We start from the raw sequence: 14,193 nt of genomic DNA, 5'->3' as shown, positions 1-14,193 counted from the left end.
GACCTCAGGGAAGGTATGTGAGTCTGTTTTCTGTTACCAGTAATACCACCCCATGGAGTAGGTAAGCTTTAATGAAAAGAGGTTTATTTTGGTTCTGAAGGTCCAAGGTCAAGGGCCAAACCTGGTGAGGGCTTTCTTCCTGGCAGGGTTCTGATGGCCACAGGGCATTGTACAGGAGTGTGTGTTCCCCCCACCTTCCTTCTCCCACTATGCTTCCCTTCCACCCCTCCCTTTCTCTTTCATTATGCTACTAGGATTTAATGATGGGACTCCACCCTGACACCCTTACCTAATCTTGGCCATTTCTTCAGTGTCACTCCTCTAAACCCTGTCCAATTGCTCCCTCACCATAAGGATTAAATTTTATGCATGAATCCTGGGAAACCATTTAGATAATGTATAAACTACAATAGCAGCATTACTGTTTGTTCCTCCCATGTCACTGTCTTCATTCCTCCCCTGTCACTGGTATCCATTCTTCCCATGTCACTGTGTGGCATGTCATTGTGGTATTCATTTCTCCTATGTCACTATGTCTATTCCTCCCCTTTCGTTGGCTAGCAGACTGAGTCCAGAAGAGGGAGGAAGGAGTAGTAGTAGTTAGGATGTGAATTCAGGATGTAGGGATCCCCTCCTGAGATCCTCTGCTATGTCTTGCTTAGCTTCCCATCCTCTGGTGATCCAGCAGCTGGGGTGGTCAGAATGAAGGCTTTTGTCCAGGGAAGATAGATTTTGGTAGAGCAGGCCTGTTCTTTTGCCTAGAACACAGATGGCTTATGTTCCCACCAAATGTGGAATCCTCAGCCTGGAGCCTGGGAGGAGTGCCGGATCACTCAAAGAAGCTTTTCTAAGTGGTGTTGGTCTGAAAGATTGCTAAAACCATTCCTTCTTATGTTTTTTAGTGTCCGTCAAGACTTCGATGTCCCCACTAGCCACTTGATTGGAGCACATGGTTACTGCACACAGGTCAGGGGGCCTGCATATGGGACTTGCGAAGGGAAGGTGGATGGTTCTTCCCCTTTCTCTCCCTATCCTTTCTTCCCATCTCTGCTTGCTCCTCCTGATTGCCTGCACATGCCCACCTCTGCTGGGCTTCACTGCTCTAGAGACTGAATAAGAGAGCTCAGTTTAGCCTTTTCTTTTCTGGAGTACTTGTAGTGTATTTGGAGTACTTGTAGTATACTTGGAGACCAATGTGCTTGGAGCACAGGGGATGCAGAAGCAGCAGAATGCAGGCCCTATGCTGCACCATGTAGGCCCCAGCTGCAGGGTACAGGAGCCTAGATCCTTACATTCACCCAGGACAGTCTTTACCACCACCCTCTGAGTCTTTACAAATGGGGCCTGATGAGGCCTTGCTAGAGGCAGCATCTCTCCGAGTATAGAGTGTCTGCCATCTTTCTACGTGTCACTCAGATGATGCCAGGAAAGGAACCTGTTCATGATTTTAGTGAGCATCAATCTCAGAAACAAAATCCCAGCTGGGTTCCATCGACACCTTCCTCTGTTCACTAAGGCCTCTAGAGTGTAATGTAGGCCACAGAAACAGCTGGCACTGGGTGTACAAGCGGCTCCCAAAGTCATTCTTTTGCCTTGTTGAGAACTCACCTGTGCCTAGCTTTGGAAATCGACGGGGGTCCCCTGCAGAGATGAGCAGGACATCATAGCAAGGTGAAGCTGGCTACTACCCACCTTTCTTGGAGAAGGTCCTCATAGTATCTGTTCTTCTGATGGCGCAAGGCATCTAGCTCACACTCAGGGTTCCAGCTCCTCCACAGGCCTCCATTTATGGGGTGGAAAGCAGGGCTGCTCAAGCCCCCATTGTGAAATAGAGAGCTGTGCTGCCCTAGGTTCCCTACTGGAACCCACTTGTGGGATAGAGGGTAGGACTGCCTGGAGCCCCCCTTTGTGGGGTAGAGAGGAGGGCTGCTCTGAGTTCTCCTTTGTGTGGTAGACAGTGGAGGCCTCCCAGGGTGGAGGGACGTCCACTGAGGGGCAGGGTTAGCCCTGTTCTTGTGGCACTTCACCTTGGGCTTCACATTCCTCTTTTGTAGATGGGACATTTGAACTGGAGCAAGGCTGCATACAGATTCTTTTTTTTTTTCATACATTTTTTTATTGTAATTAGTAGAAGGGTTACATTATATTCACCAGATTGCATACAGATTCTTAATGGATGCATTTAAGAGCAGTCTCAAATCGAGGCATCTAAAAGACTCCTAAGGAGGGTGCTGCCATTGGCCCAGGGACACACATTGACTAGCAAAGTGCTAAGTACCAGCTACGCTTTGCCATATATGGTTTTTGTACCTATAGGTGGCAGGATGTGCATAGTGCCCCTTCTCATGTATAAACTACAGTAGTTAACATTACTGTCCATTCCTCCCATGTCACCTTCTTCCAGAAGGCTTGCTACTGGGAGGCGGGTTCTGAACACATCCCCATGGAGGAGCAGGGCCCATTTCCTGTTGCAAACCAGATGAAGACTTCCCGCTGAGCACACTGTCCCCAAGGTGCAGTATCTCAGAGCAGATATTTCCTCCAACTTTTTCTCTGGTTTCCTTTAGGAGGACACAATGGGGCACCTCAATGTCTACCCCAATGGGGGGCCCTTCTACAGCCATCAGCAGAGGCCTCTTTTACTGTCTCTGGGGCAGGGGTGCTGCTGTTAACAGGGATTTATTAACCCCGGATGTTGTTTTCACAATTTCAAGGAAAACATTCCACGAACTTTGCCCTGGAGGGTGTGGGCTGTGTGAGGGCAGCTGTGGCTCTTCCTGATGGCCAGGAAAACCTCTGTCTGCACCTCACCAGTGGTTCCAGTTCTGCTGGGCAGGCATCACAGAGGGAGCTGCCAGCCTGAGTCCTTCCAGAGACAGGGGTACAGTGGTCCTGGCTAGAAGATGGAGTGGAGGTTCAACTGTGGCATTCATAAAGAGGCCAGACTCTGTTCCTCCAAGACCATCACAGGAGCAGCAGGGCCCTTGCAGCCTTAATGGTCCACCCGGTATGGACAATGCAGGCTATGCAGGGTGCTAGCTCCCAGTGCAGGGTTCATGATTGTTGTCTTATCTGTGTGTGGCATGGGCCACAGGGCTATGGAATGCCTTAATACCCAATCTTCTGTCCTCCCTTTCTGTCTTCCTCTGCTCTGCCTCTTCCACAATGCCCTGCTGTTGAGGTGAGGCCCTAGTATGGCGTGGAATGCAGCCCTTGGTGCTGGGGGGTAGGGGCTTCCGGCTGTTAGGGTGTTACCCTTGTGGGGTAGGTGAAGGGTACATAGGAATTCTGAACTATTTTTATAACATTGAGTCTAAAGTTATTAAAAAATCTAAAAGTATATTTTAAGAATTCCCTCCTGTACAACACAGACGTCATTCCTCCACAAAGTAACTCTCACTCGGACACATGGCCTTGGCTGTCTGAGCCCTGGTGCCCTTGGTGTACACAATTTTATAGGCTTATCATGTCGTGCATTGGGCACAGACCACATAGCACAAATCGGACCTCTAGCCTGTATCCCACCTTGAAGTTATACAAGCTCCTTCACCCCCCAGAATAGGGCCTAGAGTTGATCCTCTCTGGATACGTGTGGAATAATGACTGAGTGCTTGGAGTTGCTTTGATGAGAAGCTGGCAGCTTTCCCCTCAGGGCCTGTGGAAAGTTTAGTCCCCACTGCCTCTGATTTCTGTCTCTTTCCTTCTCCACCCTTTTTCCCTGTTGCCAATGTCTCCCCTCCCCAGCTGTTCCAGGGACTTGACTCGGCTTCCCTTTCCCCTATCAACAGGAACTTGTCAATCTGCTCCTGACGGGGAGGGCTGTGTCCAATGTTTTCAACGATGTGGTGGAGCTGGACTCGGGGGACGGTCGCATCACACTGCTCCGTGGCATTGCAGCACGGAGTGACGTTGGCTTCTTGTCTCTCTTTGAGCACTACAACGTGTGCCAGGTACCTATCTACTCACCCTCTCCCAAACCTCAGGAGCCTAGCTCCCAGGGCCCATGAGATGGGGAGACACAGGGCAGGAATCTGGACTCCAGTTCCAGAGCCAGCCAGAGTACAGGTCCAGCCTGAATACAGAGGGGCAGAGGAAGTGTGGTGGTAGACAGACACCTAATCAGACCCAAAGCGAACTGATACTCCCTCCTGTGAAGGCTGGTCAGAGAAGGTTTTGGGGTAATGGAGCTCAATGTGACCAGGGTCAGAGAACGCTGTCTGGTTTGAGTATGTGAGTGGAGGAGAGGGTATTAGGGACCAAGATCTAGCCTAGGCAGAGGACCTCGTCATCTTAGGCCTTGATTAGTTTCTTAGGGTAGCTTGAACAGAACTGTAGAATGAGAACTTACAGAGGCATACTGTGTCATAATTCTGAATACCAAAAGTCTGAGTTCAAGTACTAGCAGTGCCTTGCCTCCTTAGAAGCCAACAAGGAGAACCTGTTGGTGCTATTTCTCAGCATGCTTGATGTTTCTTAGCTTATAGATGTTTACATTCCCAGCCCCCATCTCCTCTGTCACATGGCTGAACCCTCACTATGTGTCTCCTTTTCTTGCAAGAACCACCTTTGGATTAAGGATGCGGCCTCCTGCCGGATGACCTCGTCTTAACACATACAAAGACCTTTTCCATTCTGAGGCACTGAATACTTACGTAGTTGAGCCCACAGAACCTCACTTGATCCATTGACTGGGTTGTGGTGCCTTGCCTCTTAGGTTACTGCAGCCAGGGTCTCAAGAAAGGCTGGGACTTCAGGTAAAGCTGCCCAAACATAGATGATCATGTATTTAGGGAGCATAGCAGGGCTGAGGTGGGCTGGCTGGAGTACATGGATCCTGGCCCAGCTAGTATGGGTCTTCATGGAGCCTTGTACCGTGGAAGCTTCTATAAGAAACATTGTTCTGGGGATGGCTATCACTGCTGGGTCTCATAGAGGCCTGGAAGAGGCCTTCTTTCCGTCTTTCATCATGTTTCCATAGTCAGGGCACAGAGATCCCCACCCCAATTGAGGACCCCCAAGAGTGCTTGGTGAATGGCTCTTCAGGGCTGGAGGGGCCTTCCTGTGTGATGCTATGGCTGTGCATGCAGTCCCCTGTGAACAGACCACCTGCGGTCTAGTCTGAATGGCACTACTCTCAGTGTAGAGTTCCAAAGACTTGGAATTCAAGGAGACTGGTGTCTTCTGGGTTCTGGTGATAGTGTCAGGAGGAACCTAGGACTGTGGCTACATGGCTGAGGAGAGCCAGGTGCCAAGAGTGTAAGATCCTGGGTGGCTCTGAAATCTTTAACCCAAAATTCTATGGGTAGGGCTTGTGGATTCCCCAGGCTCGTCATTCCTGTATCCAGGGCGTTGGTCAAATAATGAACTGCTTTTCTTTGCTTAGTAGAGGGCAACCAGTGTGAAATCAGTTGGAGTAAAAGGATTTGAAATTCAGACCTGCAGTGTTTTGCTCACAGGCACCAGAGGATTAACTCCCTGGCTTTACAGGCCACTCACCAGGGAAGGACCTGCTGCAGCCTCATCTTGCCATGGAGGCTCAGTCTGCCTCCTGCCACTGCCTGTCAGCTCTCACTGCCGCCGCTTGTTGGTAGATGGAGTTCTGGACCCTCTGAGGATGTGGGATAGAAGGCTACTAAGGCTGCAGATGAATGTCTCAGATGATCCACACTCAGTGTGTGCTCAAGGGGAAACAGGAAGTTCTAGACCAGCCTGGCTGTGTACAACCCCACCTGCCTTCCACTTTGCTCCTTGCATCCTAGAACTGCCCCAGATCTGAGCTGCTTTGTAGAAGGACAGACCTGGCCAGGGCAGGGGCCATCTTTGTTATTTGTATGTAGCAGGTACCCTGTATGCCTCCATCGGATACTTGGGCTGCTGGGTATAGGCACCAGGCTGGTGTGGGCACCTTAGGCTGGTTGTGACAGTGGCTCCTTCTGCAGGCTCCCTGTGGCACTGGCACCAGCCCGGAGTGGGCCATCTCAGGCTGCTCATGAGTGGCTTTTCCTGCAGGCTCCTGTGGCAGGTGGTGCTCCTCCAGAAAAGTCCCTTTGAGTATGGACTGGAAGCCACATTGGCATTGGAGCGTTGGCATGTCCGGCATGTCTTCCAGTCAGCTAAAGCCCTACAGGAGCCAGCCCTGTAGTTACACTTGTGTGTTGCACAGGGCTGGGCTGGAGGCTCTGCAGCAGGTGGAAGGGGCACAAGCACAGTAGGACAGCAGAGAGCACATGGTCAATATTGTTTTCTTACCCTCTGGGAAACCCCTGCCACAGGCAAGTCTGAGCATAGCCCCTCTGACTACTTCAGCTCAGTCCCCCCATCACTCCTGTGAGTGGCCTGGAGGAGTATGCCCTTTTCCCCACTGCAAAAATAATTCCCATTCTTTCCTTAATCCACAGGTGGTGGCTGTAAATACCTGAGAATGCAAACATCTCCCTGAGGCTGGTGGGGATTAGGCCAGCCCCTGCCTGGCCTAATGCACGTAGGCCAAATAACCAGGCCCCCAGCCAGGAGAAGGCACTGGCCCCAGGGACTCTCAGGGAACAGGGAAAGAGCCTGCTGGTAGCCAGGACATTCAAGGGCCCAAGGCCAGACCTTTCCCTTTGCAGGCAGATAATGGCTTTGTGCTGAGTCCTCTGCTGACATACACCTGAGGGTCCTCCCCTAACCTCCTGCCTGAGCCCCTGGACATCTGTTTTCTACTAATCTCCTCCTGCCTGAGCCTCCCTGGTTGCAGACTCCTCATCAGGAGGAAATCCTGCTTTTTCCCTGGCACTGCCTAACCTCTCCTGTGCACTCTTAACTGAGAAGGGCCTATGTGCTCTCAGTTTCTCAGCCAGTTCTTCCTGTATCACCATGGACTGCTCACCCAGGGCTTTCTTGACAGCTCCACGAACCCCCCTCCTCTTATCCTAAAGACATGGTTCTAGTTCCTACTCCACTTAATTCCCCACAACCTTAATTTGCCAGCTCTACCTTGGTGGAGCTTTAGTGTGGGCTTGAGGAGCAGTTGCTGAGTGATGAGCCCTTGAATGCAGGAAAGAGAAAGTGATTCTACTTAGTCTGGGTGACAGGAGATGTAACTCCCCAAGGGGAAGATAGCTTAAGAGGTAGACATCCCACGGCCTGATGAGCTGGGCAAGAGCAGGTTAAGAGGCTTGGGCCCCCATTCAGAAGAGGGTCATGAGTAGGGCTGGAGTGAGAAACAGTTCAGGAACTACAGGGTGCAGGTTGCCACCCCCCAGGAGCCCTAGGCTGGCAATGCTTGGGTTCAATTCTGCGCAAGGAAGGCTCTGAGCCACTGCGACAGGGCAGGCCAGTGCTGGAAAGTGGGCCTATGTACTAGAAGTACCACACAGCCTTGGAGGTCAGATCTTGCTGTTAGGTTAGATAGTAGACACCTCAGCCCTTGCCCCTGGGCAGCTTGACTCATCCGAACTCTCCTTCTTCCAGGTTGGCTGCTTCCTGAAAACCCCAAGGTTCCCCATCTGGGTGGTGTGCAGCGAAAGCCACTTCAGTGTCCTTTTCAGCCTGCAGTTAGATCTCCTGTCTGACTGGAGGGCTGAGCGGCTTTTTGACCTGTACTATTATGATGGCCTTGCCAACCAGCAGGAGCAGATTCGACTAACTGTAGGTAAGATATCCTGAGCAGAAGATACCTCACAGAAGGCCTCCACACTCCAGGTGTCAAAAGAGTAGTGTGGTGCACAGAGTAGGTGTCTGTGGGGCTGTGAGGAAGGCCTTGAGCACATGATGGCGTTAAGGAAGGAAGATGACGTCAGAACCACGTGCGAAGCACTCTGAATTACGTACTGAGAGGTTTGGGTTTATTCTTCGGGCGGTCATGAGCCATGGAGGATTTTAAGGCAGAAGAGTGGTAAAGTCTTCCTGTATTTCAGGAAGAGAATGGAGTTAGAGGAGTGATGGATCAGATAGTTTGGAAAGGACATAGTGATGCCTGGATTAGGGCACAAGGTGGTAGAAGCTGGAGGCGAGTTGTCCAGGGACAGGATGATGGAAGCTGGTGAGTCATGCAGATGCAGATCTATGGCCAGGAACGAAGCGGTTCTGTTCAAGATGGACGTGCAGGCACAGATACTAGAAAGATCAAGCCAGGACCCCCAGTGGGTGTGGAATCCTAGGATGATGCATGTGCCTCTCTTCCTCCCCAGATACCACTCGGGCCACCCCTGAGGACAGCCACAAAGACCTCATCCCTCCCCTGGAGCTCTGTATCAGAACTAAGTGAGTCAGGCCTGTCTCTCTCTCAGGTTCTCCTACTGTGCCCTCAGAGGGGGTGTGTGCTTTTGGGGGGTGGTCCTGATCCAGAGGTGTTCTGGTAAGAGTCCTGCGGTTAGAGCCTGTGCATAGTAGATTCCTCATTATTGCAGCCCTGCTGCTTCTAAGCATAACTGCATAGCTGGGTGGCTGCTGGGCCTCCCCGTGGGAGCACTCCAATTGCACAGAGCTCTGTTAGGCCTCATGGGGCAGCTATGACTTGCTGGGACTTGGGGGAGTCTGTAGACTGGAACAGGACTGGAAGGTAGGGTGGGCTGGGCAGCTAGGGCATGGTGGGAGGTGACTGCTTGTAGTAGAAGCTTCCTGTTCCTGCCACCCTAGACTTGGAGGAGGCTCAGTAGTTGGGAGTTAGGGGATGCCAGGCTGGAGGGAGCATCACACACCTGGGGAAGTGGGCTCACTTCCCTGAGTTCTGGATAGGCTCCAGGCCTAGAGCCATGCTCTGGAAGGCTGGGTTGCCACTGGCTGGGGCATGACAGGGAGGTCTCCATGTGTGGTCAGGTAGTACCTGGAGGAGGAATCCTGCAGGGAGCAGTAAAAGTTAGGAGTCTGGAGCAGGGTGCCTGGATCTCAGCCTTGTTCTGCTGCCTGCTGTTGGTGTTACCTTGCCACCTACTCAGTCGTCTGCGAAGTGGGGTGATAGCAGCACTGCATGGTTCTTGAGAAGGTGCTGAATCTTACCTCTCTTAACACTACTCTCGTCATTATCATCTTAGCCACTTGTGCACTTCATGGCCTGTGCCCCCACAGTTTCTGGGCTTCTGGTTGACTGAGATCCAGGTGGCTTACCCAGCATCCAGGGTCATTGCCTACCCAAAGTCCTTGGGTGGGGCCAAGGAAGAGTGGGGACACCGTGTGACCATGGAAACAGCTGGAAGGGGAAAAGGAAAGTCCAGGGCCAGGCACATGCAGCATTTCTGCCAGTGACATAGGACTGGGCAGACATAGCATTCTTGCTGGCTGTGTGCTGGGATCGAGTGGCATTCTTGCTGGCTGTGTGCTGGGATCCAGTGGATGCAGCATTCCTACTGGCAATATGCTGAGGTTTGAGGGCACAGGCAGGTTCCTGTCCTTCGATGTACAGTAGTCCACTCATTCTGGGTGATGAATGAAGGGCCACCACTTAGGGGAAATGAGGTGGTGCTGACCTTGGCACCTTGTATGAGCCAGTGCAATGGGCCACAGAACATCAGTCCTGCCAGGGAAGGGCTTGGTACATTCTTTGCTACTTCTGGACTCCTAGACCCTAACTAGAGCCTCCATCTCACTCTATTTGTGCGCCCTCCCACGGGGCAGACCCCCAGTCTCTTACTCTTTCTGGGTAGGTAAATGACAGAGGTGAGTGGCCCACACTGGACTTCCTGGGCTCATCCCTAATTGGCAATTGTTGAAGAATGACTCAGGGTACTGGTTGGTCACAAGGGAGCCCTCCTTAGCAGTGGCATGGCGCAGAGCTCAAGCCTAACTCAGAAATGGCATCTGAGAATGGGCATCTGAGCGGAACTCAGACCTAACTTGGAAAGGGTACCTGGGTACCTTCGCAGCAGCTTTGAGGCACTCAGGAGAGCTAGAGGTTGCTTACGTCAGAGAGAAAGCCCAGGGCCTGGGGCAGAGTCCCTCACCTCTGCTTACTACCTGGGCTAGGATAAGGTCTCACCCAGCCTATTCTTCACAGTGCTCCCCAGGGGGAGAGTAACTCTGCTTGTACAGCCTCAGGATCAAGGATACCAGACCAGGGGCCTTGTTTTCAGTGCTAGTTTTCTTCTGCCTTTTGTATGTCCCTGTCATGCTCCACTGCTCCTAATGCTATGCAACTTTGCATCACCATACTCAGAGATGCTGCGCAGCTGAATGAGGACAGAATCATTGGGTACTGACCCATCAGATAACATACCATCGTAATGGGAAACAGCAGGCCAGGCCCCAGAACCCCGTTCCAAGGGTAGGATTACAAAGGCTGTGTGCTTTGCTTTCATCCCAGACTCTAAAATGGCTCAAAGGAGAGACTTGGGAAAGTGGCCTCGAGGTCATGGTGAGGACTCACTGGAACTGCTCCTGACCCTTCACATGGTGTGGGACCCAGGAATTAGTTCTTGCTCTCAGAGCTCTCAGCTGAGAGGGAGTCTAGTTCAGAATGAACCCTGTGCCACTTCAGAGAGGATGTACCTCCCACCCTCACACTCAGGTCCATGCTCCAGGAAGCTGGCAGTGGGCAAACCACACCCCTGCCATCCTGAAATCCGTGTGGATCCATACCAATCTGGCCCTGCCTTTCACAGATAAGGAGACAGGGACTCCAGAAGTGAGGTCCAAATGTGCCCATCCACACCCCAGTTACGAGCAGCTTAGGTCCTCATGGGTCATCCTGGAGGTCACTGAGAGGGCAGTGTGATTTTCTGCCATCTGGCTTTGTTGCTATGGAGACATTGCACAAGCCTACCTTGGATTTTGCCTCTGACAAGACAACCCTAATTGGAACCAGTGTCCCCACTGTCACTGCTGTCCACTGTGACACAGCCCCATACAGTTTTCTGTGCTGGTTCAGGAAAGTGAGATTTGTGCCCTGTTCTTCCTCTGCTATCTACCCTCCCCACCTCCCCACCCCCGTGTCAGGAGAGCAGAGTCTGCACTCCACTCCTCCCCTGCCACTCACCCTCATCAGGAGAATGGGGCCTACACCACGTTCCTCCCCTGCTGTTTTCAACCATATCAGCAAAAACTGTTAGCGTAATTTCCAAACAAGGCTCACATGAGCTCTGCATGCTTCCAGACTCACTGTAGTGAGAGAAAATGAAGTAGCTGTCACCAGTCCAGAGAGAAGAGGAAAGAACTCATGACCAGGCCTGAGGCTAGGGCCCAGAGGTTGCTGTTCAATCTCTCATCTGAGAGATTGAAAATGTAATTCCAGCTGGATCAGTGCCTTCAAGGGCCTGGGGCAAAGCACCATTTCCTCCTCCTTCCTGTTAAACGCCTTGACTGGGCTCTGCATCACAGTGCTCACCCAGCCCTAGCCTGGGCTCTGTTCTCACAGTGCCCTCGCCCATGGAGGGAGCCATTTGGGACGTCCACTGTCTCACTGGCTACACCATGCATGCTCTTTTGATATACTTCTTCCCATACACACCTGCCTGTCCCTTATGGGGTCTCTCCTGACCTCAGTGTCCCCACCTATCATGACCTCTTCCCTGAGCTGTGGGGAGTGGAGAATCAGCTGGCAGCACCTAGGTAAGGCTCTGCTCTGTGATCACTGTGTCAAAGGCAAGGAGAGCCAGGTTTCCCTGATGGGCTAGGGAAGAGCATTCTTCTGCTGTGGAATCTCTGGTCTGGGTGATGAGGGTCCCAGGTAGTCTTATCAGCCAGAGGTCACTTCAGTGGGTATTTGAGAGTGGGCAAATGGAAGGTTGGAGAACCTCCTGGATTCCAGGTGTCAGGAATATAGGGACAAGCCTTACATGTGCCTTTCCGTCTGGAAATTCAAAGTGTGCAAGAAGAGGCCGTGAGTGCCTCCCTACCAGGTCCTCCTTCTCCGAGCTTCCATGCTGTATCTTAGATCTTGCACTTCATGAACTGTGCTAGACTCGTTGGTGTTCTGAGTCTGTGGAGGCAGGGAACCACTGTCCATTTTGATAACCTCCCTGGGCAGGGAAAGGCCCTGTGTGCAACCATGGTATGGCCTTTCCATGATGGAATGCATTTTGAGCATTTTGCTCCATGCTAGTGTCTAACAGGGTGAGGGAGGAGGGGAGTGTCATGTGTACCTGCTGGATTAATTTGGTAGTAGGGGGGGCATGTACTTGCTGGGTTATTTGGCAGTAGGGAGGTCACATACCTGCCAGATTATTTGGCAGTCATAGGACATCCTTAGTTGTCACAGCAGGGAAAAAGTCCTGAGCATCCTGTAGTGTACTGGACAAGTTCCAGATGCCAAGAATGCCCCATTGACAGCATGCACTCTGACAGTCGCCTCCTGAGTCAGGCAGGATGATGATGATCCTGGGCTGGTGACAGGAGTGAGGCTGCCTTTCTATCACATCCCTTTCCTCCTTCTGACATTCCTAATTTTTATTGGTTGCATATGCAGAACTCTTATTCATCTTGTAATTGACTCAGACATTCAGAGCAACATCTGTTGTGTCTCAGCCCTTTTGATTGGTGAGTTGCTTAAGTTTTCAACTGTTGTTACAAACGACTCCACGGTACCTTCCCAGCTTTGTACTTACTGACTGGAACCAAGAGAAAGCTCTCTCTAAGTGGAATAAAGGGTTGGAGGTATGGCTCAAGTAGTTGAGCATCTATCTAGCAAGCCCTAAGCCTTGTGTTTAAAACTTTAGAACTGCCAAAGATAAATAGAAAGTAAGTCAAATATTAGGTTACCTACAATAATTTTTATATTAGAACTGAATTCTATCATAGCTCATCTTGAACTGCTATTTAATTCTACCCAGTGCCTCCTAAGGCATCAGAAAGCAAATTCTGTATGGTACACACAGCCCCTGACTGGCTGCTGGCAGCCTGAGAGGAAAGCCCAGAATCCTTACAGGACCTACCTGCTCTCAGCCTCTCCTGCCTCTCTCCCCATCATTCTGGGCTTCTCCTGCACTGTGAAGACCTCAGGATGTCTTCTTACCTAGTCTGCCCAGGTGTCTCACAAGAACCCTCAGGAGGCACCTCTGGGATGCAGTTGGTCCATAGGTCTGAAGGACACTCTGTCAGTAGAGCCCAGAGTGCAGCACAAAGTTGCCTGAGGTGCAGATGAAAAAACCACCATCCATCTATCTTCTCCGTTGCTTCTCGGGGCCTGATGTGTTTGCGTGTCATAAGATATTTAGAGTGGCTGTGAGTGCAGAGGAGCACGACAGGCCTTGGCATAGAACCTTCTGGTAAGTAAGGGTCCCTCCAGGCCCCTGTAACTCTTAACTCTTCCTCTTCCCCCGCCCTCAGGTGGAAGGGGGCTTCTGTGAACTGGAATGGCTCAGACCCCATCCTGTGACTCTTGGATGCACCTCAGTTCTACAGCTGCATTGTTCATCACCAACAACCCTTACACCTCAAGCCTCAGACAAGTCTTTGAAAGCCATCAGCCCTGAGGCCAGCATTTCCACGGATGTGTCCAGGGTCCCCCTACCCTCTCTTTAAAGGGCCTTCCCAGGCCTGGGGGCCCAGCGCACCATGGAGGTTCCCTTCTGCTGAGCAGCCACTGCCAAAGACAGGAGGAGGCCTCCAGGACTGGCATCTTCATCTGCACTCCTCCTTGCCCTGGCCAGGTTGTCCTTTGAAGGCTTAGATATGGATGGCCACATATTCTATAAAACAAGAGTCAAATCTGCTGAGGACTCCTTTTTCCACCCTTGGCAAGGTCTAGGCAGGTAGGAGGTGGTGGAAGCACAGGGCCAAGACTGCAATGGCTGCCTCCCATGTAGCCAGCACTGATCTAAGACATAATGTTACAGGGACTGGAAGCAGCTCATAGGGAGAGTTGGATCCCCAGAGGCCTGGTTGGATGAGGGACCTGGCCAAGTGGGTGCCAGCAGAGAGGGGGCTTCTTGGACAGGAAGTGGGTTGGGGACAAGTGGAGGGACAGGAAAATGAACTGAAGTGTGGATGGGCAAAGGCTCTGAGCTCGCACATGGCAGTGAGGGGAAGCAGGATGTTCAAATCATGCTTAAGCACTGTTTGTGTGCTATGGGTTTCACAAAGAAATTCTAGTAGAGATACTAGTAGAAACTTTGGTAAAAAGGAAGGGTAAGGCATGAGTTGTGCCAAAACCGGAAGCCAGAGGAGGATGGCGTGCATGCCCATGTGAGGAGCTAAGAGCAGGTTAATGGTGAAGTCTAGAGTGAGTACTGCCAATGCCAGAGCAGGTAATAGCAAAGTCCATAACAGGCAACGGCAGTG

General features: G+C 51.6%; 1 protein-coding gene across 2 annotated transcripts in view; it reads left to right on the top strand.

The window, feature by feature from the left end:
- The window catches only part of Mindy4 (MINDY lysine 48 deubiquitinase 4), an 80,636-nt gene extending 67,016 nt beyond the window's left edge, over positions 1-13,620 (top strand). Inside the window, exons 14-18 of one of the 2 annotated variants that reach the window (XM_090332690.1) lie at positions 903-966; positions 3,789-3,950; positions 7,453-7,633; positions 8,172-8,244; positions 13,240-13,620. In XM_090332690.1, coding sequence (XP_090188816.1) covers positions 903-966; positions 3,789-3,950; positions 7,453-7,633; positions 8,172-8,244; positions 13,240-13,288 — 529 coding nt within the window. In that variant the 3' untranslated portion in view covers positions 13,289-13,620. Of the gene's footprint in view, positions 1-902; positions 967-3,788; positions 3,951-4,558; positions 4,755-7,452; positions 7,634-8,171; positions 8,245-13,239 lie in introns of those variants that run through there. The other variant, XR_016535496.1, reaches the window with a different exon arrangement.
- The last annotated feature ends 573 nt before the right edge of the window (positions 13,621-14,193 follow it).

Source organism: Megascapheus bottae, chromosome 5 (genome assembly GCF_031878675.1).
Source record: "Megascapheus bottae isolate mThoBot1 chromosome 5, mThoBot2.hap1, whole genome shotgun sequence".
NCBI lineage: Eukaryota > Metazoa > Chordata > Mammalia > Rodentia > Geomyidae > Megascapheus > Megascapheus bottae.
Note: the sequence above shows the minus strand (reverse complement) of the source record. Positions and strands in the feature narration are given on the sequence as shown.